General features: G+C 42.6%; 1 protein-coding gene across 3 annotated transcripts; it reads right to left on the reverse strand.

Annotated features, from left to right (window-relative positions):
- LOC136786628 (unconventional myosin-XV-like) lies at nucleotides 1-23,403 on the reverse strand. Of its 3 annotated transcripts, XM_066979914.1 has the most exons (20): nucleotides 19,040-23,403; nucleotides 16,449-16,551; nucleotides 11,854-15,121; nucleotides 11,720-11,781; nucleotides 11,026-11,089; nucleotides 10,266-10,375; nucleotides 9,809-9,883; nucleotides 9,315-9,411; nucleotides 8,663-8,766; nucleotides 6,808-6,871; nucleotides 6,177-6,341; nucleotides 4,396-4,557; nucleotides 3,946-4,059; nucleotides 3,424-3,500; nucleotides 3,219-3,342; nucleotides 2,160-2,255; nucleotides 1,429-1,560; nucleotides 1,128-1,253; nucleotides 527-604; nucleotides 1-180 (listed from the first exon to the last, which is right to left on the reverse strand). In XM_066979914.1, the coding sequence occupies exons 3-20, from the start codon at nucleotides 15,076-15,078 to the stop codon at nucleotides 1-3; spliced, it is 5,055 nt and encodes a 1,684-aa protein (XP_066836015.1). In that variant the 5' UTR covers nucleotides 15,079-15,121; nucleotides 16,449-16,551; nucleotides 19,040-23,403. The 3 variants fall into 3 exon arrangements, with proteins under 3 accessions (XP_066836015.1, XP_066836016.1, XP_066836017.1); XM_066979915.1 differs by lacking the exon at nucleotides 16,449-16,551; XM_066979916.1 differs by lacking the exons at nucleotides 11,026-11,089; nucleotides 11,720-11,781; nucleotides 16,449-16,551 and having other exon boundaries at nucleotides 15,007-15,121.
- Nucleotides 23,404-25,047: the final 1,644 nt, after the last annotated feature.

Genomic DNA, 25,047 nt, shown 5'->3' on the forward strand with positions numbered 1-25,047 from the left:
TCAGCCCAGCACAGCAATGAGCACTTCTCGCCTTCTCAGCTTGGCTGTGAGGTCCTGTAAAGACTCCTGGAATTTGGACACCAGCGTAGAGGCCCGAGGCCTAAGCCCTTTGCCCCTGGCCCCCAGATCCCTTTGCAAACTGTAGGTAGCTTTAGCCTTCTGGAAAATGTGAGACACCACCTGGAAAGACAAAGAAATTTACCAGAGTTCACTCTGCTATGTGCAAAGAACAAATCTCTCCTATCTGAAACTGGGGAATTAGTCTCCTTTGCTCCCTGCAGGGCCAGGAACTACATCTGTATCTCTCTGGCAGTCTGTAAGTTTTATGTTTAAAAAAAAAAAAAAAAGCATCAATTGCAGCCAAGGATTTTCTCAATTCCCAAGTATCATTCAGTAGAACAAAATTTCCCACATGCCCTCCAGTTTCTCCCGACACCTGACCAGGGTCTTTCTGCTTCTTGCATGAAAGCAGAAGGGCTTGCTAGGTGCTAGCAACAGAGACCTTCATCCTCAACCACTACAATACCTTGAGGCGGCTCTGGGAGAAGATATCCAGCACCTCTAGACGCAGCTGGTCACGGTTTTTATTAAGAAACTTGTGGACCTGCAGAGGCAAAGTCTGATTTAACACACAGCTCAGACCAACAAAATAGGCAAACACCCTTTCATGCACACACCTCAACTCAGGGAAGAGAACTGGAGGGGTGGAACAAGAAAGCCCTACAGAATGACTCTTGCTGTTCCTAGTGCCACCAAAAGCAGAGGGGACAATGACTGCTGCTTTTTGGATGCAGTTCCTTTTCCCCTTCACATTGTTCAACAGGCTTTGACCCCCCCACTTACTTACTTTCAGCAGCAACAGTTTTCCTGGCTTTTTCTGGGCTCTGGCACAAGTAGGCTATTGTGTAATCATGGGCACTACGTATTTTGTTTCAGCCTAGAGGCTGTTTAGTTGCCTCTACTAGCAAGAATCTCCTCATTTCTGATAGAGGGCTGCTCTAGAGGGATGTGCAGTTACAAATAGAAAGCTTTATCCCCATCCCTCAGAGCTGGTCCATCAGGACACCCACAGCATGCTTCCAAGCTAGCCTATTGCTCCATCTGCTCCAAGTCCCCCACTGCCTCACCCGATAGGTGACAGGGCCTGCATAGTGTTTCACAGTGAAGACTGGCAAAGGCAGCTTGGGCTTGGTGTACCAAGGGCTGTTTCCATGATGGTAATGACACTTCTGGAGGAAAGTGTGGTCAGTGGCCTGTAAATGAGATGAGTAACGTTTCCCTCTACTGCAACATATTCAGTAGCTGAAAAGCCACTGTTAAATGGAAGGTAAAAGCATGCAATAACTTGTGTAGTCTCTGTTCAATTTGTGTAACTGCCTTGCCATAACCATCCTGTGAGAGGGATCACAAAAGAAGATAAGAGCTCACCTGAGTAAGTGAAGTTTGGTCATCCAGGATACACAAGATGCCATGGGGTTTTGCAGCAATGACATCTAGGCATGACTCATTGTACATCTTGGAGACAGGAATCCAAACTAACTGCTCTTGGCTATATTCCTCCTACACGTTAAAGGCCAACCAGACAAATCCAGCCATGAAAACAAGAACAAAGTAGGGAGTTAACAGAGGGATTTGGTTTATTCTTCAGGAAGCTAGTGTTTCACTGCTGTTAGAACCTTGCCTAGAATTATCTGCTTTTGACTTACAAAACTTCTTTTAAAGCCACTAATTGTTTTCCTTATTTAAGAGAGAAAAGCTGCTCTGCTAAACAGTGATAAAGTGAACTGTGAAAGGCAACAAATCTGATAACTACACTTTCACCTCCAGGTGGATGTGGAATAGTGAATAAAATGCTACAATGAATCTACCAGAAGGAGCTTTAGAAGTACCACTGGAGTCTGGAGTCATTGATCCAGAACAACTTGCTTATAAAATCTGTAAGAGGGAGCAAGGCTCTAAGAAACTCTTTCAATTTACTACAGAATTAGTAACAGCTATTACGTAATCAGCTCTTTGGATTAGGATCCCGTGGGTACTGCTTAAGAGAGACATGTTTATTCAGCTTCCTTTTTTCCTGCTAAAGGACAGTCTCCAGCCAAGGCTGGCTCAGCTCATTCCATATGTGCTGCCCTTCATCTGCAGGCATGAGCATCACTTACCTCTTCCTGGGCAATGACAGTCTGGCTGAAAAAATGCTGGAGACGCTCATTGGCAAAATTGATGCAGAATTGCTCTAGGCTGTTCACACCTAGATCCTGCAAAGACAAAAAGGCATTATCACTTCTAACCGACAGCCCTCTCAGGAGACTCTGTCTTCTGCAAACAATGCACAGCACCAGATGGTGCTGATCTGAGCCCCTGGTTCAGACAGCTTGTTCTGATCAATAAGTGATAATGAACCTGGGAAACTCAAATCATATCATGTCTGCTTTGCAAGCTCTCAGCCTGAACTATTGACTAGGAGGAACAGCAGGAGGTAAGACAAGCTGTGAAGGAAAACAAAGAAGAGATCTACTCTTAGATGCACAACCTCGTGCACCATTGGTCTCAATCCATCAGTCCACACACAGGTTTTAACAGGAATCTTAAATATAAAGCTCACATGCCTTGATGAATGCATGTCACTCTAAGCCTCTGCTCTGCATGTTATTTGTTTACCCCAAGTCTGGGAAGCTCCCGGAAGCTCGATGGAGCAGGAACATCTGTTCTTTAGAGAGGCAGAACTAAAGCTAGTTATATGAATTATCTATGCAGCACCTTACTGCCCAGTTCATGGAAAAGTATCAAACATGCAAGGCTGACATGGTGGGAGCACCAGAAATCATTCTCGCCGTTTGAGGCTAGACTCTTAACTGCCTGTGAGAGTTAGGACTCCACTTACAAACCAGTGCTACTTGCGATCTACCCAATCCTATTTAGTTTAGGATTGTACCTATGCCACATAGTCATGAAAGAAACGGGATGGGCTATTCCAGATGGCAACTGATAGCAAGAGCCTATAATAAAAGTGTTAAATGTCCTGAAGGAGCTCTTCTCTACTGCCTTCAAAAAAACAAATGTACCCCCCTTATCACAGGCGTCTAAGTTACATGGTACAATTACTATTTCCTTTCTGGGATGGGGGGGGATCACATTTCCTCCCATCTCTGGCAGTGACTGAGGAGAATCAGCACACTCACTTGCAACCCAGAAAATATCGAAAGAATAAGAAAAGCAACCTCAAAACCATGGATGTCCACAATGCCTACAGCACAGTCCGATTCCCAGGGAGCCAACCACTCATTGATTCTCAGCAGCAGCCACTCAAAGAGCAGGTAATACAGAGTCTTGGCGATGGAGTCCCTGAGTAGGAGAGGGAAAACTAGTTAGAGCAAAACCAGCACCCTTCGGTGCATCTTACTAACAAACAGTAGCAGAAGTCACCTGGCTTCAATGGCTCCTTCTACAGACAGAGGTGTGAAGATCTGATCATAACATGTCACCTGGACACACAGAAAGAGCTGGAATTACTGTTATTATCTCACAAATATACAGTTTTTTGGAAATCCACAAGGAAGTTGGCTCAGTTAACAAATGGATTTTTTCTATTTGACCTAAGAATTTACCCAGGTCTCAAAGGAAAAAGTAGAGAGTAAAAGCACATGCTGCCATGTTAGGATGGGAGTCAGCTGGCCAAGGTATTAGGCCTGGAGCCAGCTCAGGCTACGGGAGAGCCCTCCTGTATGTGAGTTCTGTCTTTACAGTCTCTCCACCCTGCCTGAGCTGCCTTGAGGGGTTCATCCAATCTCCCATATTGATCCAGCATGTCAGCCACTTTGCAGAATTTTATCCCTGCTGTTACCTTCCAGGTTTTGGACCATCTAAGGCACTTCTGCTCACAGAGCACTGGCTAAGGCATGCATGAGATGAGAAATTGTGAATGAGAAATGGCCAAAAGGTACTCACAGTGACACGGTGAGTCACAGCACTTTGTAGGAAATCTGCGGAGACACGCAGCAAATTGGCCACGATCTGAATCTCGGTATCACTGGCGATAGCTGCATGTTCAAAGAATTCTTTCTAAGTAATGGAGAAGAGCAATAGATTCAGCTATGGACTGCGTACTAGGACCAACTAGTATTAATATTCTTAAAAGCATCTCAGCTGCACAGATGCAGGTCACTGCTTGAACAAGATACCAGCATCTGGGTTCATTTTGGTTCCTCAAACAGCTACTCAAGCTCTAACAACCTTTGGTTGTCCTTATCTAGGTCAGTCTGGAGCTTAATATTTAAGGAACTGAATAGTCTCCAAAGTCGTCCTCAGTGAAGAATAATTTCCCTGGCCCCACCACATGGGATAAGAGCAATGTTCAGCAAAAACAGCTCAATCCCAAGCTGACAAGGGTTACTGTACCTCATAGGAGGTAAAGCAGATATTCCCCAGCTGCAGAATGGCAGCAAGCACAGTCCAGGTGGAGGTCAGTTGATCGTCCGAGAGGCTGATTCCCTCCAGAGCTTGCACCAAGACCAGAAAGTCCTCACTGTCCTCCTTCCCCACGATGTCACACGCTCTGCCCTGAGAGAACAGAAACAGATAATTGTGGTCAGCCCCTTTTCACACAGGCTGGAGCTGAGCTATCAACAGCAATTTTCAAACCAGTGGTTCAATGTTTTAAGGGCTGGAGGAATCTGAAACAAAAAGACCACGGACACTGCTAGTGGGAGGCCAGCATTCATGACAGACCAGTATCTTCTCTCTGGAGTTTGGAGAGCAAACTCTCTCTTGTCCACAGATGCCGAGTTTTAATTATGGTTCCAATATAGGCACCCCAGCTATCCCTTACCCACTGCTGGAATGCAGCTTGACAGGAGAGGGGATACCGGAATCTCCTCCAATTATGTTAACAGTTACTACCCGAAACACTACCAGAATCTGACGTATCAAAGCAAATGGGTTTCCATGCACATAGAGAGCAGTCCTGGGTTAGTCTCACCTCTGCATGATCTGATCTTTTTCCCTTTTCCTCTTTGTAGCAGACCAACAGGCTCCCAGTAGCTCAAAGGGTTTAGTTTGCAATGCAGATCCTTAGCCACTAGGAATATCACCCCTCTAACTCCCCGTGAGAATATAGGATCATCTTTCTGCAGAAGTAATTACATCCTCTCTGCAAACGGTGCTGACTAAGCTGACAAAAAACACACTTCTATCAGAAAAGCTGCATCATATCCAGGAGGTTCTGGCAGAATAATGCAGGTGACAAGAGCAAGGTTTCCACAATGTAAGTAAACATAGCTCTGCCAGCAGACCACAGAAACACAGATCTAGGCCAGTAACAGTGTAATCCTGCTTGTTTTTTTCTCAAGTGGTAGAGGGAGATCTACTGCCATCCTCCAAGGAGGACTCACCTCCATGCAGATAACTTTTCTAGCTCTTAGCATATGTCTAACAAGTATCTGTTGGGTAAGATAGGCCCTTAATTGCCCTGCCTCCTCGAGTCATTAATGGTACTTGTACTTTCCTTGCCTGAAGGAAAGATGGTATCAATCATTCCTCAAGGAATTCCTCACAAGAACACAGCTGCAACAAAGAGTTGCCCACCTGGGAAAGCTGACCCACGGAGCTGAAATTAGAAGGATTTCTTGCTGTTGTTGTGAACTCTGATATGGAAAGCATTCTCAAAAAAAGGCAATCATGTTCCAAGGTGACTTAACATAAGTATGGCAAACAATTTTCCTGTTTAAATGGATTGTCATCAGCAGTACATCACAGCAGCTGTAAATTTTCCATCCATTCACTCAGTCAATGAAACAAGTGTGTTTTGTAAAAGGTAAAAAAGAAAATCCCCTGTTCTTTTCCATTCCTCAATAAATTGCAAATGCAAGGAAAGGCAATGAGAAAAGGATATCTTCACCACGAGGTGGAGCCATGGGCCCACATGATGACTCTTTTAAAAGGCTTTCTTTAGGAACAGAAGGGACATGAAAAGTGAGAAAAAGAGCAAATAAGACACCAAGATATTTCTTCTTAGGTCAGGTGAGAGAAGGAACAAAGCAGATTTTAGCATAGTTCTACAAGGGACACATGAGGAGAGAAGCAAAGTTATGAGATGCCTCACAAAGAGCCATGCTAATCAAACAGAAAAGATGTCTCAGCCATTTCATTCAGTTCCTGCAAAGCATCCTCACACCACTCACCTGATTCAGGTAAAAGTAAGACTCTGCCTCTTGCAAGTACAACTCCTCTTTCTGCTCCGCAGGCAACCCAGCCAGTAGCTCATAAAAAACATGGTAGTTCCTCTCACCGTGGGCCTGATGGGGAACACACTTCATAGAGTTGACTCCAAGTCCAATTCCAAAACTCTGCAGAATACATGCTGCCACAAACCAAACACTCAAAAGCTGAACACTGAACTCTCTCTGAGGGGTCAGCAAGATGATGCTAGAAATTATCTAAGAACTACTATTCAAAAAGTTTCCAGGGTTTCTCACTGACTCCTTGAGAGCATTCCATCTGAGAGCAGTCCCTTCCATGTGGCTCCAACACCTGACCTTTTCCACACTCCAGACATTAAGAAAAATTAGGTGAAGAAAGATTTAACTTTCAGTAATCCCTAATAAGTGGCTTACTTCAATCTGTTTGAGATAGAGCGAGCTCCTATTTAATTCATATAAAATAAGTGATTACCTTTTGCCATACAGAGGGAACTTATTTCTTGCTAACAGAAGAAATGGGAAGCAATTCTCATACTTATTCCCATCCCTGTTAATTAACATTAAATTTCATATTAAATATGAAAAATGGAGAGAGAAACTCATTGGTCCTCACCTGAAATACCACACGAGACTTCTCCAGCAGATACTGGGAGATGGACGTTCCCACCACGGCCCCGCTAAGCATAAGAAGACAACAGATCCTATCAGAAGCTAGTCAGATGTTTCAGATAGATCTACTTGTCTGAGGGGTTAGCAAAAGGAGTAGTTACCGAGAAACAACGATACAACCTGGCCAACTTGGTCTGAATTTTGAAGCTTTCCAGCACTGGTGTATTGTATCGTACTATCACAGAGAAAGCAGCTATGAAACATCAAGATTCAAGTTTGGTTTCTGAAGAGCCTCCAGAGTACAAAGGAGCTTGGACTTGAATGATGCTCACACATTACATCCCGAAAATACTCCAGGAGACAAGGCAAGCACCTTTCCTTCAGACTCGTCTGATTGCTGTTGCACTATCACTGTCTCACCTAACCTTACGCATTCATTCTATATGTCCGGCTGACAGCCTGTGAGGACAGGGATCACAATTTTGTTTTGTATTTGATTTGCGCCTTTTACAAAGTTAACCTGGACCAAAAGTAGGATGTCCAAGTACTACAGCAATACTGGGCCATGCAGCCAGCATCCTGGAGTGAAGGAACGCACAAGGATCTATAGGCCTGTAAGCCTTACACGTGTCCCATGCAGATTAGGTAGATGCGTAATGAAGGGAAGAAATTAGTGGCCATCTGAATATATACAACTGATTTGAGAAGAGTCACTATGGCTTCTGTAAAGAGAGGTCCTGTCTCACAAACCTCCTGGAGTATTTTCAAGGGGGATGACAAGCATGCAGATAAGGAAGATCTGAGGAATACAGTCTACGTGAACTTCCGGAAGGTTTTTATCAAGTTGAGGAACTTTTAAGGAAAACAGACAATTATGGCAGAAGGAGGAAGGTCCTGACATGGGTAGGAGTAAATGGCTAATCCTCTTAAAAGTGGGCGGTAACCACTAGAGTTCCACAAATTGTCTGTCTTCCGGCCCTTGAGTGTAATTGAAGGTTTGATAAGTGACCTAAAAGTGAGCTGAACAGCAATATGACAAAGCTTCCTGACATTATGAAGTTATTCAAGGCAGGGAGGTTGAAGGCCAATAAGTGCAGATAGACCTTACAATACTGAATGACTGAGCAATAAAATGTCACATGAAATTCACTGTAGATAAATGTAAAGTGATACACACAAACTGAAGTAATCCCAGCTTCACATATAAACCGAGTTAACCATTGCTGCTTAGAACTGAGACTTGGAGGTTATGATAGTTCCATGAAAATGTCAGCTCAGTGTTTTGCAACAGCCAAAAAATTCAAAAATAAAAATTTTAAAAAAAATTAAAAAAAAACATAAAGAACCAGAAGTTAGAAAGGCAGGTTAAAAAACAAAAAGGTGTTTTTCACAGAACTGGTTAGACCTGTAGGACACCTGCCAAAGACTGTTATAGATTCATGAAGTTTTACATGAGCTCAAGAGGAAACTGGAAAACTACAAAGTCTCAGAAAAAAAACTCCTAAGCTGCTGCAAATTATTAGGGGTTAACAGAGTGTTAGAGAGAAGTGTGGTATGAATGCTTGTTGCCAGTGCTGGAGGCACAATATCGTATGACATAGCTCCTTGATATAAAGCAGTTCAGACAGTCTGATGTTCTTAATTTATCATCAATCTCGAGAGGTGAAGATCTATTTTTTTGTGGAGGAAACTAAAAGCAAAATAGGGGTGTAAACTCACCCTCCTGCTATCCTGATGATAACAAGACTGTAGTGGGGGGAGAGCTATTGCATGAACCCTATGCTCTGCTAGACCTTTTCTCACCCAAGTGCCCCTGGACAGTTGGAAGGACAGCATCCTGTGATGTTCTTTTAACTCACTGTCGCAGGTGGATGTTCAGAAGCTTCCCAAAACGACTTGAGTTGTCATTGAGGATGGTTCTGGCATTCCCAAAACTCTCCAGGATGGGTAGGACATTGCAAGGCTTGAAGAAAAGAGAACACTTAAGTAGCGATCATGTTTTTTTAGACTCCAAAGTACTTAAGTAACTGTTAATCTGAAAATCCAAAAAAGAAGGGACTTCACTGACTTGATTTTGCTTGACTAAGGAGGCTCTTTTTGAACTTGTCTTGGTATAAGTACCTTCAGCCACTGTTGAGTTGCTCTATGAACTTTTTACCTTCACTGCTACGATCATTCACTTCACTTCTGCTCTGTGATTGTTCAGCTTCAACTCCCAAACACTGCTATAAGGTCTCTGAGGCAGGTCAAATCAAAAATTTCAAAACAGATACAAATCTTCAAACAGATAAAGCACCCTACACAGCATCAGGGCTCTCAATTACTAAAACACATCATCTGTGGCTCCTATCTTCACAGCAGGTTCACCTTGAACCACAAGTCATCTGAAGTCCAGCTCGGTGAAACAGGAATGAAGAAACAAAATGGACAGTATGGCCTGTTTGTGCTGTCTTTGGCTTCTACCTCTTAACAAGCCGTCATAGCATAAAGCAAATCTCAGTTTCCTCTTACCTGCCTGATCCTGTGGACATCTGATCTCTGGTACAGCATAGTCAGGTATCGCATAATTGCTTTGGCAGCTTCTGTTTTACCCGAGCCACTGTGTCCACTGGAGGAATAAGAGATAAGGAAGCTGGCATCAGAACAGAATTATCTAATTTAGACACTATCAGAGGTTCTGTTACAGTAAATCATTGGAACTGTACTGACTTACAACACATGAAGATCTATCACGTTGTTCGAAACGCTGACACAAAATATGCACAAATAAGAATCCACTGTAGAATGTCAAATGTCTTCTTTTCTACTCCCCCCAAAGGCCATGAAACTAAATTCAAACTGTATTTCCACAGAGTGAAATAAAATCCCATCTCATTCATGTTTTCTACTCACAACCTTCACACAAGAGCCAGAATGATAAACGTATGGTCAGTGAAATACAAAGATGAAAGTCTTTCTTAAACAAAGAAATGAACAAGCCTTTGAAAAGCACACACATTTCTTACCTGATGATGACACACTGCTCTTGTTCTGATGACTGGGATAGCGTGTAGGCCATTTCTGCTATGGCAAAGATGTGTCTAGTTGTACAGAAAGAAAACCCCAGTTAACTGACCTCACATTTCTATTGCACAAGCACAGCACTAAAAGGCTACTCGTCACTGATCTACAGAGAGATGGGCCAACATATTGACCTAAGAAATGTGAGGAACCAGGGAAATCAGAGCTTTGTTCTTGCTGACATCAGGTTAAAAGCCATTGCAAAGTTCAGGTTCCTCCAGGACCTCCGTGACCTAACCGAAGTAACGCTCTGTGCCATGGTGCTTCATGTAAGTGACACCAGCAATATTACCTACACTCGAGGAACCTGAATACATTGTTAGCTCTGGTACGGCTGCTGAACACTTTCTGGAGCCCAAAGGGAACAGAGTTTAGGGAGTAAGTCAAGAAAGAGAAACATACGGAGCATTTTCCGAGAGCGTCCTTCGGTGGTACTGGGTAGCCACTTCTTCGGAGTAGATGCTGAGGTCTTTGAAAGGATTCACAGAAACCAAGACGTGCCCAATATAAGTCTACACCAAAAATCAGAAAGGGGAACAAATTTGTTGGCTCATTAGAATTTTCTAAATGAGGAATGCAACTGACTGGGAACACAAATATTCACACAAATACTAAAACGAGCCTTAAAGAAATACTGTATTATATTCTGATATATTATATTCTGAAATTCTGATTATATTGCCAGCTCATGCAGGATAAAACACATTTTTTCAAGCTTATTCCACTAGCTCTGGGCTGCAACACCAAAATGCTTGCAGAAAATCCAGTTTCTTCTTGAGATCCACAAACTTTACTTCGAACTGGTTTGCTAAGATGGAAGAATTCCACTAGGAGCAACTAAAGCTAAAACTGAACCCAAGCACACACATGGGTAGGCAACAAATACCAAAATTCAAGAGAAACTCTAGGACTTTGTTCTAGACATGATTCTATGGCTTTGATTTTAGCACAAATATTCCATGCTACCTCTTTTTTGAGCAAAAGCAGTGTGAGTATCCTTCTTATCACTATTCCTAGTAATGAACAAGCTCTCAAGCTACTTTGTGCAAGATCAAAGCTTCATGGAGAAAAATAAATCACTTTATCTTACAGCTCATTGTTCAGAATGAATAAGCACTGAAGAAAAATACACACACAAAAAAAAACCCACTACTTCCCATACATAAATACGATTGCGATGGAACCTTTTCTTCAGACACAGCAGAACTGAACTCTCACAGACTTCCCTACAAACAGAAGAAAGAATCTGTCAACCATAAGCTTAATTGTATATGTATTGATATTAAACTTTCTGCCCTCCCAGGGATTCTGTGGGAGGCTGGGATCTGAAACTGTTCATTGCCTTCATCTGTTTCCAACGTGTCCAGGAATAAGCACATCAGAGAGAATAGAACAGCCAAAGCTCAGTGTCCAACCTGTCCATATCCGTGTGATCACAACTCCTTGCACACAGCCTTTAGAGTTGTTTCTCTAAGCAGGATCACAAGGGTAAAGGGTGCCAGGACATGCAAGACAAGAGGTGTTAGGTGCTCCTATTTCAACAACAGCATGATTAACAACCCGTGATTAAAAGCTGCTAAAGACATAGGGCCTGAGTTTGACATAGCTGAAAGCAACAGGAGTCACTAAAGCCACAGATGCCATTGTCAGTAGGCACACAACATAAAAATGTCCTTCTCCTCCTGCAAGTCTTCCCATCTTACCACCCACTTCATGCAACAAGAACAGCATTTTCCCATGTTGTAGCCAAGGATGTATAATGTGCTTTTTGTTGCTGAGCCAGCAAGAGCTTTAAGGATAACAAACAAGCCTCTGTGACCTTCGATTAGCTGCAGAATACCACTGACAACACGTACTCCAGTCTGGTTAGATCTTCTATGTCCTCAACTTCTACTCTGTGGTCTTCACCCATGTACACCTGAAATGCATGGATACGTTATTGCAAATCAGAAGTTCAGCTTCATCCCAATATTGGAGACAACACCCGTACCTGTTTCTGCATGAAATCCATCTCCAGCATATCGTCAGTGATGTCTTCTGCCTCCCACTGATCCTTGCAGACCTTCACCACATGGCTGCTGGTCAGATGTGGATCCTTGTAGATGGCCCATTTGCTGAGGTTCTCAATGGTGATTTGTGGGAGCAGCAATTCAGAGTTCAACCATGCCACAGGATCACATCCCTGAGCCTGCTGCTGGGACCAGTGAACACAAGGTATGGCTTTGGAACTTACAGTCTGGAGGCCACCTGAATTCTCTTTGACATCCACCTCCCTGGAATATTCTGTTGTACATGTTGGATCCTCTTTTTGAGGTGGAAAGAAGCCTGGAGCACAACAATAATTTCCAGATGCTTTTGAAGAAAGGGAAAGGTGAGCATCTTTGTGGTGAGGCTGCAAATTTTGTCCAGTGGACAAATGGGATGTGGCAGCACTCTCAGGTGTTTTCATCTGCTGGGGCAAGGAGCTCAGAAGGTTGGTCACTCTGCACTGGGGTGCAGTAGATGTCACCTGTCTTGTACTTGTTGATGCAAACATTTCACTATTGCAGGAATATTGTTCGCTGTTTCTCTGAAGGCTTTGATCCATCAAAGATCTGTGGAGGTCACACTTGAATCCACAGCCCTGTTGCACAGGCATCACAGATCTTCTGTCTGATAGAGCTCTCAGTTTCTCTAGGGAACGGCCATTTCCAGAGTCCGCAGGTACGGAGGTCTTTGACTTAACCATGCTGTGCATTCTGGGGAGAACTATAGCGAACTTGGCATCAGGAATATTGTTCTTGTCCTCATCCAAGCTAAGCGAGTATGGAAAAGAAGTGGTTCCATGAAGAGGGGAATCACCAGAAGGCAAATCAGCACGTCCCAGTTCCTCTGATGTTTTAGGGCCCCCTCTCCCCTCCGCTAATGGAGGAAAAGATCCTTTGTCATTCATCTCACCCGTCCCCAGCTGTGCGGCTACATCAGAGCAGGTTTTGTCAGACTGACCAACCCACCCAGCAGTACTTACAATCCTGATAGCCATTCTACTTCTCAGCAAGAAAGGCTTACTGCTCCTCTTCCTCTTCCCAAATTTCTTCAAGAGCCATCCTGAAATACCAATTGCACGTGCCACGCTCAAAAGGCGAGCTTTCAGGCTTGCTTTCTTGGAAGGTTTTTGACCAAGCCGGGTGGTGACTTTTCTAAAAGTAGAATGGGTGGTGTGCAAGTACTTGGATCCTTTCCCATCACGCACATTTGCTTTTTCAGAAGGCGCCTCTGCAACTACTTCTTCTGCTTTCTCTTTTTTTGCCTCGAAAGTCTGGTGTGAACCCAGTTTAATTTTTCCAGTAACTTTTCCAACTTTCTTCTTCTTGCCAAGGTGCTGCTTATCAGATGATTTTTTTGTAATAGAGGAGCAGCTTGACACACTTGAAAGACTTAATCTTTTCTCTCCTAAACTCTGAGCTATGTTGGTTTCCTTCTGTGTACTGAAGGTTTGTAGAGTTGTAGGTTTTGAACAGACGCTTCGAACATTTTTCAGTTCAGAGCTGGTTTCCAAAGCCATCTGGGCAGGATTTAGTTTACAGCTTGTTAATAGTTTGGTCTCAGCATTTTTATGTTTGCTTTTCAGATTGAGAAGGATTTGGGATTGAGAAGAGTATTTCTTAGTAAGCATCATCGCTGCTACCGCCTGCTTGCTGCAGTCTGAAGAACCATCCCTCTGTATACGTCCTACCACTTTACCTCGTTCTGCACTCTCACATTTCATGCATTTCTCTGTCAATGTCAATTGCTGCTTGAAAAGCAAAGGGCTGTCTTCCAGTGTGCTGCCTTCACCATTCACCTTTTTTTCCTGTTCAGTTCCCTGAAGTACTTTGCTAATGGGGAGTTTTGCTTTCACAGCACTAGGCAGTGGTTTTCTCGCCCTTTCTTTTCCTTTTTCAGCATTCACTTCAGTGCTGTTCTCCCCACTGTCACTAGAATTATCATGTTCATCTTTTGACATATCCTGAACCTTGTCATTTTCTAACATATTTTCCTTGCTTCCTGTGGTATTACCATTTTCTCTGTTCTTAGGACATATGAGTTGGGATCCTGAAATGCTCACATCATCACTTTCCTCACTGCTCTCAGCTAGAGTAGATCTTGGATGTCTTGGCATGTCATCTTGCTTCCTCATTTTCTCCTCCGCCTCTAATCCTGCAAAGTCAGTGCCTTCCTCCTCAGATTCCTTCCTTCCATCTGTGGTCACCTGCTCTCTTTCGGTCTTACTAGATGCTTCATTGCTTTCACCGGGTAGTTCCTTGTAGCCTTTTCCTTCAGCCACAGGAATATCTTCCAGCATAGCTTCTTTCTCACTGGTGCTATCTTCTGAAGTGTTACTCTTCTCTTCGCTGCCTGCAGTGCTGTCCACTGAAGTCTCTTTTTTATAGGCACAATGGCTTTCATTGCTGGAGTCAGAACCAGAGTTATTGGAGGTTTCCAGGAAATTTTCTTCTGCACTTCCAGTGACCGTAATCTGGGTACGTTTTCTAACTTGCTTTTTCCCTATTCTCTCACCTTTTTCCCTTGTAATTCTGCCTTGGAACTGAGAACCTGACTTCTGCTTAGAAGTTTTCTTAATGCCATGATCCTCATTGTACTTCTTCCTATGCATGGCATTATGTGCCTTCTGTGGCAAGTTGTGTTTCTGAAAAGAGCCTTCAACACTCTGTACTGCAGAGGACCCTACAGACTCTGAGTCGCTGACTTTTTCAATAACACTAGGATGCTTTCCACGCTTCCTTTTAATACTGCATTTCTTGCTGTTTGTGGCAGTCTTTTCCTCCTTATCACTGTTGTCCTCACTTTCTTGTACTGATGTCATCTCCTGTGGTTTGCAGGCCTTTGCTTTTTTCCTCTTTAACTTGGACACTAATTGTTCTCCATGTTTTCTCCCCAAACCAGATTCTTTTTTATCATTTCTCTCATAGGCTCTCTCTCCCATGAATAGCTGTTTGTGGCCATTCTCTTTGCTTTCCTTGGCTGGCCCTTGGGTTTTTAAAGGGTCTTGCTCAAGGTTGTCGTCTTTTTCAGGCAACGACTCTTTGTTTTTCAACTGACTTTTGCTCTTACCTTCCCGCCGTCTCCCATAATGGTTCTTTGAATCTCCTGGGGAGCTTACCTTTTTCTCATGATTCAATGTTTTGTCTTTTCCAACCTTTTTGTGCTGAGTTTTGGATCGGTAAGGAGGCATTTCTCCAGCGTTCAGGAGTATGTGCAAGTTTATCTTAATTCACCTATAAAAGGAAACGTGTATTCTGCTGTGAAACAAGCTACAAAGAGAGGCCAGATCCTCCTAAGTCGTAATTATTTCATTTCTATAAAACTGAAAAAATGCTTGCATCTGAAGAGTGCCAAACTGACTGTTTTGCACCACGTTAGCCTCTGTTTGATTTTGTCATAAATCACCCATATTTTCTTCCCTTATTATGACTCTTGCCAGAGGCTAGTGGTACATGCAACTGAGTGAATGCCCATGATTTTCCACAGGTGACAAAGGTTTGGCCACAGGGTAGTTTAAGAAAGAACGATTACTTTATTTCAGCTTTTGCTTCTCCAATAACCTTATTTGTACTGAAGATGAGAAGAACACATCTAATGATCTATGCTATATGAATGAACAGGACATAGTTAACTCAGTTTCCTAGGTATTCAGAATCTCAGTTGGACCAATATGAACAACGCTGGCTTGAAGGCTGAAAATACACCATACTGAGTAGATGTTGTATCACTGAGTTAAACTGAAATGACTGCAACTGATCGTTTAAAAAATAAAATGAAAATACATGTCAAACCGTACAAGCTAAGTTGATACTGCAGTACTAGCATCTACAAGCTGAGATAACGCTTAAGTACTAGAGATGACGCAAAAATAAAAGCCTCATTTTAATGTGTGCATTTGTTACCCTTCCCCCTTTCATTTGAACACTTGCCTCGTAACAAGCAAGTGCTTGGTAAATTTAAATATATATGGTAATGATAAATAAATAGTATTAAAATAGTATTAAACTGTATTCAGTTTTCCACAGGATAACCTTTTAAATCTTCTGCAGTGGAAGAGAAGGACATGGTTGAATAGATCGTGCTCAAGATTTGACCTGTCATGAACCCGTAGCTGAGCCCAAATAACATTTTTATGAGGAAACCAGCTGTCATAGCAAATACTATTTGTCCCTGAACAGCTCTGCTGAAATCTAGCTGGACAAAAGGCTAAATAAATATGTGAATTAACAAGAAATGGGAAAGAAAAAGAAGAAAATGTGGTAGAAAAACAAATATAAGAGAATAGACAATAACAATAAAAATCCAAACAGGTAAATTGATAATCGCTGCATGAAGAAGCAGCTGAAACTAAGTAGGTTAACTTTGTGGCGCGAGTCCACACTTTGATATCCACTGGCATAAGATTGCTTTTATTTAGGATAGCGTCTGCAGGAAAAGGATTTTCAAATCAGTATAACTGATTCTAGATCATGATTTTTGTTGAAACACAACTGTATTGAAAAAACACCTAGATAAACCCTGGCGAACAAGTATATGCCAAACAAAACTCCTAATACAGACCCATTTCATGTCTGCAGAGTTGCAAGACTCCATCTTTTCTTTTCTTTTCCATCATGTTCCATGAACAAACATTCAATGTCTTCCAGGATCTGGCTAAACTGAGCTAGAAGTCAGAAACAAATAATACTCCATTATGTAAAGGCATCTCCACACAGCTCCTCTTAAGTGCACTGCTATTAGCTAGCAGTCTAGGAAATGTTCAGTATTATAAGTGTTAATCAGCATTACTTATCTCTTTATCTTTCCTCTAATCACACAGGCAGGAAATAAAGGATGTAAAAATGCCCAAAGGATTAGTCCCGATCTTTCAGCCTGTTGGAAAATATCACTTTTATCCTTTCCAGTTATACAGCTCCTTTATGAGTCAACCTCTTGCTGCTTCAGACAGACCAAACACCACTTGGGCTCCAGACTCCAGTTCATTTGTCTGAATGAGGTGCTAGTGGCAGAACCTACTTCTGATTGTCACTAAACACTTCAAGACAAACCCGGAAAACAGTAAGGGCATAACTAAAAGGAAATGATGGGCCAGGGAAATTAAAACTGGAAGGTGAATGTAACATCTTTCCAGAAGGAAAAAGTAAAAAGCCTCCTGTAAGGGATATTTGTAACTGACTTTGAGATGACATTAGTCAGTGATGTGCAAGGAAGAAAGCAGCACACAGGCAAACTCCATTATCTATTTTGTCCTCTCCCCTCTTTCTATGAGAAATTCTTCTCTCCCTTTTCTCCTATTTTTGTCTTTCTCCAGCCAACTCCACAGGCTGAAGAGAAGTTTCCACCCATTGTATCTTCATGACTTCTCTCAGTAGGTAATAGAGGACCAAGCAGACATGATTTTGTTAGTAATTCCTGCCTTCATCATAACTCTGAAATGTTAATGTAGTTATCAAATGACAAATATAGGAAGCCTTCAGTCAGATGCGGGACTATTGTGGGATGCTGGCAACATATTTGTTTCACAGCTCTGAACCTTGCATCTCAGTAAGCATCGATGCAGTGTACAAACTTTGACAGCAGTGCCCAAAAGCAATGGGGATGGCAAAGGCACACAAGAGATGGTAGGCAATTTCTGATAAATGGGATTGAGTTGGGCGTATTAGTTACACTTGCTTTCTTCCCATCATGAAAAGTAAACCCTTGCTGGTTACTACACACATGCTGCAAGCCCAAAGGAGCTCTAAAAGAGCATACTAGGTGTATATAAAGCATGTGGTTTCATTGCAAATGCATACTACCCATATTGTGCTTTTCTGCATGGCAGAACGATCCTCCACAACCGGAAAATCAGTGTTTCCTCCTTTCCCAGTTGCAACTCCCATGTTGAGCAAAAAGCTGCAGCTCAGAAAGCATTATTACGTGCAGGTAAGGGTTCCTCAACATCAGGGAAAAGCAGATCATGCAAACAGCACTGCATCATTCTCTCTCACCTGGCTAAAGAGACAGCAGTCAGTGTCTTTAATATTCCCTCTAAACTTGCTTTTTTTACTTTGGTCTAGAGTTGATACTACTCGTAACTTCTTGGATATGTATGTTGCAAAGTGCGGAGTTCATCTCCTAACATCAAATCCTCTTCTTTTATCTCTCTCTTTAAAGAGTAGTCTAACACACAGGTCTCTAGTCACCTGATTTCTGCCCCCATGCTTAATACACCGATACTAGTGGCCTAGATCTCTAAATCCTGCTATAGAACTTTTGTCACTGAGATTAATGGGGGCTGAATTAGACCCTAAATCCTCAGTAGGGAATAGTTGTCAATGTTGTCCTGAAGATTTAAAGCGGATACTGTTTCTCTGCAATGCCTAATGCAACAGGGAAAAAAAAAAAGTCTGTTTTTATGTGTTACTGCTAGATAGTCATGTGTCTGGAAAGCTAAAGCCTTCCACAAAATAAAAGTGCTGCAATACTTGGATGACGAGAAAGATCAAGCACGTTGCCCAAATGAGTAGGGAGCTTAGACACAGGACTTCAGCTGGATTCACTTTAAAGACAGGACCCCAGACACTGAATCTGGGTTAGAGCGTGAAGGTTCTCAGTTCTTCTGAGCCAGGATTTTAGAGCTGTTTTGTAACACCACTTTTATTACTGGGAATGGTAAGATAAATATTGCTTACATAAACAATTCCTTTGACATCAGCCCTGCTTTCATTAACTGCCCTGGACCATCTGCTTCCTGGACACACTGAAGCAGGTAAAAGATCCTGCTCATCAGTTTTTCAGTTCACCTCGCTATAGCAACTCTATCTAAATCACTACAGGAAAAAGAAAAATTCAATTTTATTTTCCTTTTTAGAGAAATAAAAATATTTTACATCAGAGAAAGGAGAATCTCAATACCATTAAGAAATACAGCATGAACCTACAGACAGAAAGAAGAGCAGGTATCTCATGCTATTATTTTAAGAACGGTAGAGAAATGAGTCTCATCTTCCCTAAACACAGTACTTCAGGGTGGTTTCTCCCACCTCATACAGAGGAAAAATACAGGGAAATGCGTGGGACTTAGTCTTAGCACCTTTTATTTTCATTCAACTGTACAAATTGCTCAAGCCCCTTCTTTAACACTCGGCACAGTAAATTTCTCAACATACCTACACTGTCCGTCTTGATTCCAGCAAGCTGCTCAGCACCACATATCACAGGTGACATTCAAGTACATGATAACACGCTCATTCTCTAGTGCCTTGCTTCCATGCAGCCTGCAGTCTGTTCCTGCGTCTTCGCAAGCCTGCCCAGCTGTGGAGTCTCACATCAGTTCTGGCTGGGCTGTGCCCAAACAACGAATGATTGTTGCATATGGAAGGAAAGTGGCATTAATAATTCAAGCTTTTTCATAGCACCTTTGAACTTTTCAACCAGCAGTGTCACCAGCTGGTTAGCAGAGTTTGGGTAAGAAGGGGAGGGATTTCACACGGGCAGGGACCAGGCTCAGACATGGTATGACATGGGAACATCTCCAAAGACTGAAAAGAAGAGCTCAATTCCAATACCAGAAAACGTCTGCTATCGTCCAAGAGACTACCACACAAGGCACAGTGAATACAGTCTAAATAAGAGCTTGGGCTGGTGAAAATTAAATCATTGGCCCCTTCTGCATCCCTGGAGCTTTATATTTCAGGGAGCCAAGCCTGGATAGCACAGGTAGCCTCTGTCCTCTTCACCTTGCCAGCACCAAGCTGTCTGCTGACAACAGAAAGTGGCTTTCAGCCCAGCCCTGAAAAGACAGCAAAACTGGCACTGTGTCCTCATTATACCTGACTCTCAGTCCAAATCAAGCAGAGACTAAATTTCTATTCAGTTTGATTTTCCAAAGAGAGCCATGCTCCCCTTTAAATGCAGCTTTTGCAAACAGGGCAAGGTTGCTACCAGCAGGAGTGGGCAGCAGGTGACTAGTCCATGCAAAATTGCTTCTAATTCAGTAATGGTTTAATGGTTTTCCCCTTCCTAGTTATTCTTCCTCAAAAAAGCAGAAAACAAAGCAAGCACAAATACACAGTCCACACATGCAGTCTCTGTCACCTGGTTACAAACTGACAGTGCAGCGAGTGCAGGATTTAACTCCCATGGGGATGGCCCTGGCTCTTTAAGGCAAAGTCCCCTTTTACACCATACCCCTCCCAGAACAGCTTTCCAGAGGAGGTGTAGATTAAACAAGATAAACTCAGGTGAGGCCAGCAACCAGGACAAGTGACCTTAACAAAAAATGTGATTAGTGCTGTTAAGATAAGATTTGGGATGCTTAACAGCATTAGTTTGGGTGGGACCTGTTTTCCTAATTTCTTTCAAGAAACCCCTGGCTTTTATGAACTATGCATTGAGGGCTCCTCCACTAAGAAACAAAGATAAAAACCAGGCACTAAGCTGAAGAATTTAAGAAACATGCTTTACCTAAGCTTTCTGCCACTGGATGGTCCTCTTCTCCTTAGCTCATAAGAACGAGGCTGTAGAACCACAGGTCACTTACCTATTTCATCACCTTCTTTTGTTCATTGTTAGCAACTAGTGCTGTCCCTCTCTGCAGAGAAGAGAGATTCTTTTTTCAAAGACCAGAATGACTGATGTAATCTGAGTCATGAATTCCTTATCCTATCTTGGAAAAAAAGAAAAAAAAAAAGCCCTGGGGGCTCTTAGCTCTAACTTTCTAATACTTGTGTGTGTGTCAGGGTAGGGGGAACTTCTCTGGAAAAAGCCAAGCCTTCCCAGTTCCTGTGAACTGACAAACCGTGGCTCTAACAAACTGTGTCATTATCAGCTGGAACCTCTTCAAGGCTCTGCATACTCAAGCCAGACCCAGAGCCCTCTATGTTTCTTTCATTTCTTTGATTTGTCAGAAGTCTCAGACATTATGATAGGGTTTTGCCTGAGGATGGCTGAGAAGAAAGTACTGATCAAGTCGGCTTTCTTATCACAGTATCATCTGCTTTGAGTTACACTAAGATGAGAGAGGCTAAATTGTTTCTGTGCAAATATTCCCTCTCCACCTTCACTTAGTCTCAGGCCTATCTGCCTCAGCACCTCTAACCTGAATTCTCCGCACAGACTAAACACCGTGATTGTCTGTTAAGGCGCTCCTAGCAAGATGCCGGCAGTTTGTTCCTGTCTTTTAAGGCTTACCTCTCCCTGGTAAGCAACAGGAAAAGTGAGACATTTCCAGATTTCATCCTCAGACCGCTGAGCAGACCGGACAGTGGAGTTTGTGGCCTGAGACTTGGGTTCAATGCCCACCACAGCCACGGATTTACCACGTGGTTTTGCTCGAGTTATCCCTTCAATGACAAGTCAGATTCACTTCAGACAAGCGTAGGAGTACTGATAAACCCACCCTAATGCAGTGCCTTCAGCATTTGGTACATGCAATGACAACTAAGTCATATTTGGAACTAAAATCTTGCTTGTATCTTCCCAGCTGCACTTCCCTTCTTCCCCTCTGTCCATTTCTGTCTGGACACGCACGCTTGGCAAGACAATGATGGGCTGGAGAAGAAGCTGGAAGTACACTGCCTTTGCCTGCTGTGTGCTGCCCTGGGATACCAGTACCAAGGGGCATTTCCAGCTAGCCAACTCCTCTGACCTAAAAGCCCTTTTACCTTGGAGAAACAGCTTTAACCAGGGAATCCAGCAGCAGATGGAAGGAAGGAACAGAAGGCTTTAAAGGAGGCTTCATTCCGTAAGAGAAGGCTCTCCCATTTTCCTAATGATTCCTTTATGTACAGAAAACATTAGGTCCTTTCATCTAGCATTTGGCCACTGCTAAATTTAAAATGTTATTAAAGAGAGAAAACACATCAGATGCACTTTTTCAGTGCAAATTCTTCTTAAATCAACAACAGAAAATAAAAGCATTCATGTCATTGCACTAAAGAGCTAAGAAAGTCACTGAATTAAACAAAAAAGGCTAAATCACATTTAGACAACTAGAAACTAGTCATGACTGACCAGAAAAAATGACACTTCGCATAGGTTCAGAGCAACCTTGTTTGTCTAGTGGTAGTCTGTGAAAGGGGGATGGACAGTGCTGTGCCTAACAGCTTTTAAGATGAAACTTAATAAATGTACAGGTAGGATGTTGATATGGTTTCATTCCATAGCAAGCAGAGGTGATGACCCCGTCACAACCCTACTGCCCTATGTCCTATAATGGTGGGTTAAAAATATTCCTAACTTTCATTGCATGAATATAAAATATCTATGCTCTTTCTTCCATATTACAACCTTCCTCCTATAGAGGGAAAACATCCTCCCTTAAGCCTGTACCTCAGGCTAGTGAAAGAGAATTCCTGTCCTCTCCTTGCTTCAAACTCATAAGGCCTCTGACCCCTTCCCCCAGCTATTTTAAGATGAGCCAGGAGGTCTCCAAGGTCTTCTTCCCCAACAGTAACCTGAGGAAGCCAAATAAAGTATTCATGACTGCAAGAAGAAACCAAAACAATTAAGTTACACACGTTTGAAAACAGCCTCCTTGAATATTTCAGGAGCGCTTTGTTGCCCTATTGTCTGCCATTCCGTGAGGCTGGATGGTCCCCTTGCACTGGAAGCCAACATCCCATGGCCTCTGCCCAAAGGTCAGCCAAAACGACAGACTGACACCCTGTACAGATGGTATTACACCCCACTGGAGGGACAGACTTTATATGGGTCTGAGCCAAAAGACTCAGCCAAGACCCAGCTCAAGCTTCCTCCTTTTAATCCCTTCATCTAACTCTGTTATTATTGCCTAAAAAGAGCAAAATGAAGATGCACGGTCAGGCAAATCTCTACTAATTTTTTTCTTGCTGGTTTCATAACCAGAACAGGTAACAGACTAACTGGTGAAGTAACAACAGCATTGGGAACTATGGCATGATTAGATACAAGCGAACAGGCCCACCTGGCATTCTACTAAATCTTTGCTACTGGTGTGTCCTGTGCTAGCTAGAGTGTAACTAAAGAGAATGCAACCACTTGAGCTTCCCTCATACCTTCTTTTCACTTGGCACACTTAAGTGCCTGGGTGGCCTCAAATAAAGCACCATCCTTGTTCCCCTTTCCCTTTTCTGTGTATCTGGGAACCATGGATTTGATACAGAACTTGTCTGAGTTGGTGAAATCCCCTGGATTTGACCTGTTTTTCAATCCAATTATAGACAAATGTGAGAGAGTTTCCCCACCGCGTGGGCTACAGCTGTGGCTGCCCCCAGGACCTGTTCTCCTGTGAGAAATGACTTCTCTGCCAAAGGCAGCATAGCCCCTGAAGTATAAATCAAAAGATCAAAGTGGAAAAGTTAAGATTGTCTGGACTGAAGCGATTACACCCAGGTATTTGAGAATCCCCAGCAGAACCTAATGAGCTTGCAGAGATAAAGGTAGAAGGAATCAAGCAGATAGAGGTGAGGTTTCATATTACAGCTAAACTAACTTTATGACTGTCATCTGAAAGGGGCTGCTCCTTCCTTCTAGTCTGACCCACATTCCTCAGTTGTTTCCCTTGCACCAGTTCTGGTGGTCATGTTGGTACAATAGCCCATCTAACAACGGAGGAAAAAGATTTGGCAGACGTGTCTTTTTTCCACTGTAAATATTTTATTTCTTTAACCTGTAAATAGATTCCTGTTGATTTTACAAGAGGTAAAGTCTCTCCACGTGCACAGTAATAAATATATCTTAACAGATACCATTTTAAAAATGAAACCTGAGTCATTTCCATACATTATACATTCTAATGGAAAGTTCCTTTTCTCTTCGTAAGCAATCCTGAGACAAGCACATCAGTGAGCAAGCTAACCTGCTGAACAGCAGCATATGTTTAGCCTTACGAAATAAAAGATTGCAGCTACTATCTGCTGCTTCTTGTCAAAGAAAATCTACCAGTGTTAATGGCACCTGCCTCCAATGTTATCAACTAACGAAGCACACAGAGGTCTAATACATTCTTTTATGGCTGTGATGCGAACTACTGAGACATGAGCATTTTTCTTGTGCACTAAAAAAAAATTACCAGATGAAGACCCTACCCTCAAGCAGGGTTTTCTAATGGTTGAACAAACAAAACAAACCAACTTCTACGTAACAGTTGAATGGGCATAAAGAACAGTAGGTAGGAATCTACTTGTGCAGCATCATTAAACAGAGCTGAAAGGGACTAGGAGCAGTTTACATTCAACCCAAGCTTGGAGTCTTTGAAAATGCAACAGACTTCAGATAGATGACATGATACCATTTCCCTTTGAAATTCTTACGTCCCACTTGTCCTGAAAAAGGCTAGGTTTAGCTAGGGTAAGACCTGAATGTTGCTCAGCTGAGAGTCCAGCCACTGTGACTTCCAGTTGTTTTTAGTAAAGGTTCCTTTCTATGCTTTCTGAGCCTTTAGGTCTGAGGCATTGCTACCTGCAGGGGTACATGTGGAGTTCCCAGCAAGTCTATGAAGCTAGCCTATTAAAGGTTAATTCTATAGTAGGTGGTTATCACAAGGTGCTTATCTTTTTTTTTTTTTTTTTTCCAGAAAATGTGCCTTATGGGCCTAACTTGACGTAACTGAATTTCCTTGAAATGGATTTTTTAAAGTCTTCGTTACTGTTCGTTAGCATTCAAAATGTCTTCCTGTAATGAGAGTAAAGGAAAATATCACCGGGTCTGAACAGATAGCCAGTCGGGGACTATCATACCTTCTTTAGTTACAAACCTGGGTTTCATCTGCTCTTATCTGTGTTAGTTAGAATCAGAACAGCAGGATGTATATGCCTGTAAAACAACCAGACCCTTTAAGAATACTTCCACCAAATTCAAGTGTGACTAAAAGAACAGACACTTCCACATCCAATAATCCTCGGATTTTGGAATAAAACTCCCTCAGCAATAGCTTAAACTGCTTTCAACTCAGTATACCACCTAAGCTATCCAGTTCTCCCTAAGCAACACTAAACCTTTACTTGAACTCGTGTATTCCCTGTACTCTTCCCTCCATCAAGACTTGAGCTGTAACATCTGACTTTGAGACGGCATTCAGCAGCTCAGAGATGTCCTTGTGTAGAAGATATGTTTAAGAGCTCAGCCTGTTTTTCAAGAGCTCGGCACAGCAATCTGATAAAGCTAAATTCCCTTTGAGGAGAGTGTGAGCAGAATC

This window comes from Anser cygnoides, chromosome 19 (genome assembly GCF_040182565.1).
Source record: "Anser cygnoides isolate HZ-2024a breed goose chromosome 19, Taihu_goose_T2T_genome, whole genome shotgun sequence".
Lineage (NCBI taxonomy): Eukaryota > Metazoa > Chordata > Aves > Anseriformes > Anatidae > Anser > Anser cygnoides.

Coding starts and splice junctions, on each gene's coding strand:
- LOC136786628 (XM_066979915.1), bottom strand. CDS start 15,078: ATGCCTCCTTACCGATCCAAAACTCAGCACAAAAAGGTTGGAAAAGAC. Junction 9,412..9,808: donor GAGCAGTGTGTCATCATCAG/GTAAGAAATGTG, acceptor TTATTCCTCCAG/TGGACACAGTGGCTCGGGTA. Junction 3,501..3,945: donor CTGTGACTCACCGTGTCACT/GTGAGTACCTTT, acceptor CAGTAATTCCAG/CTCTTTCTGTGTGTCCAGGT.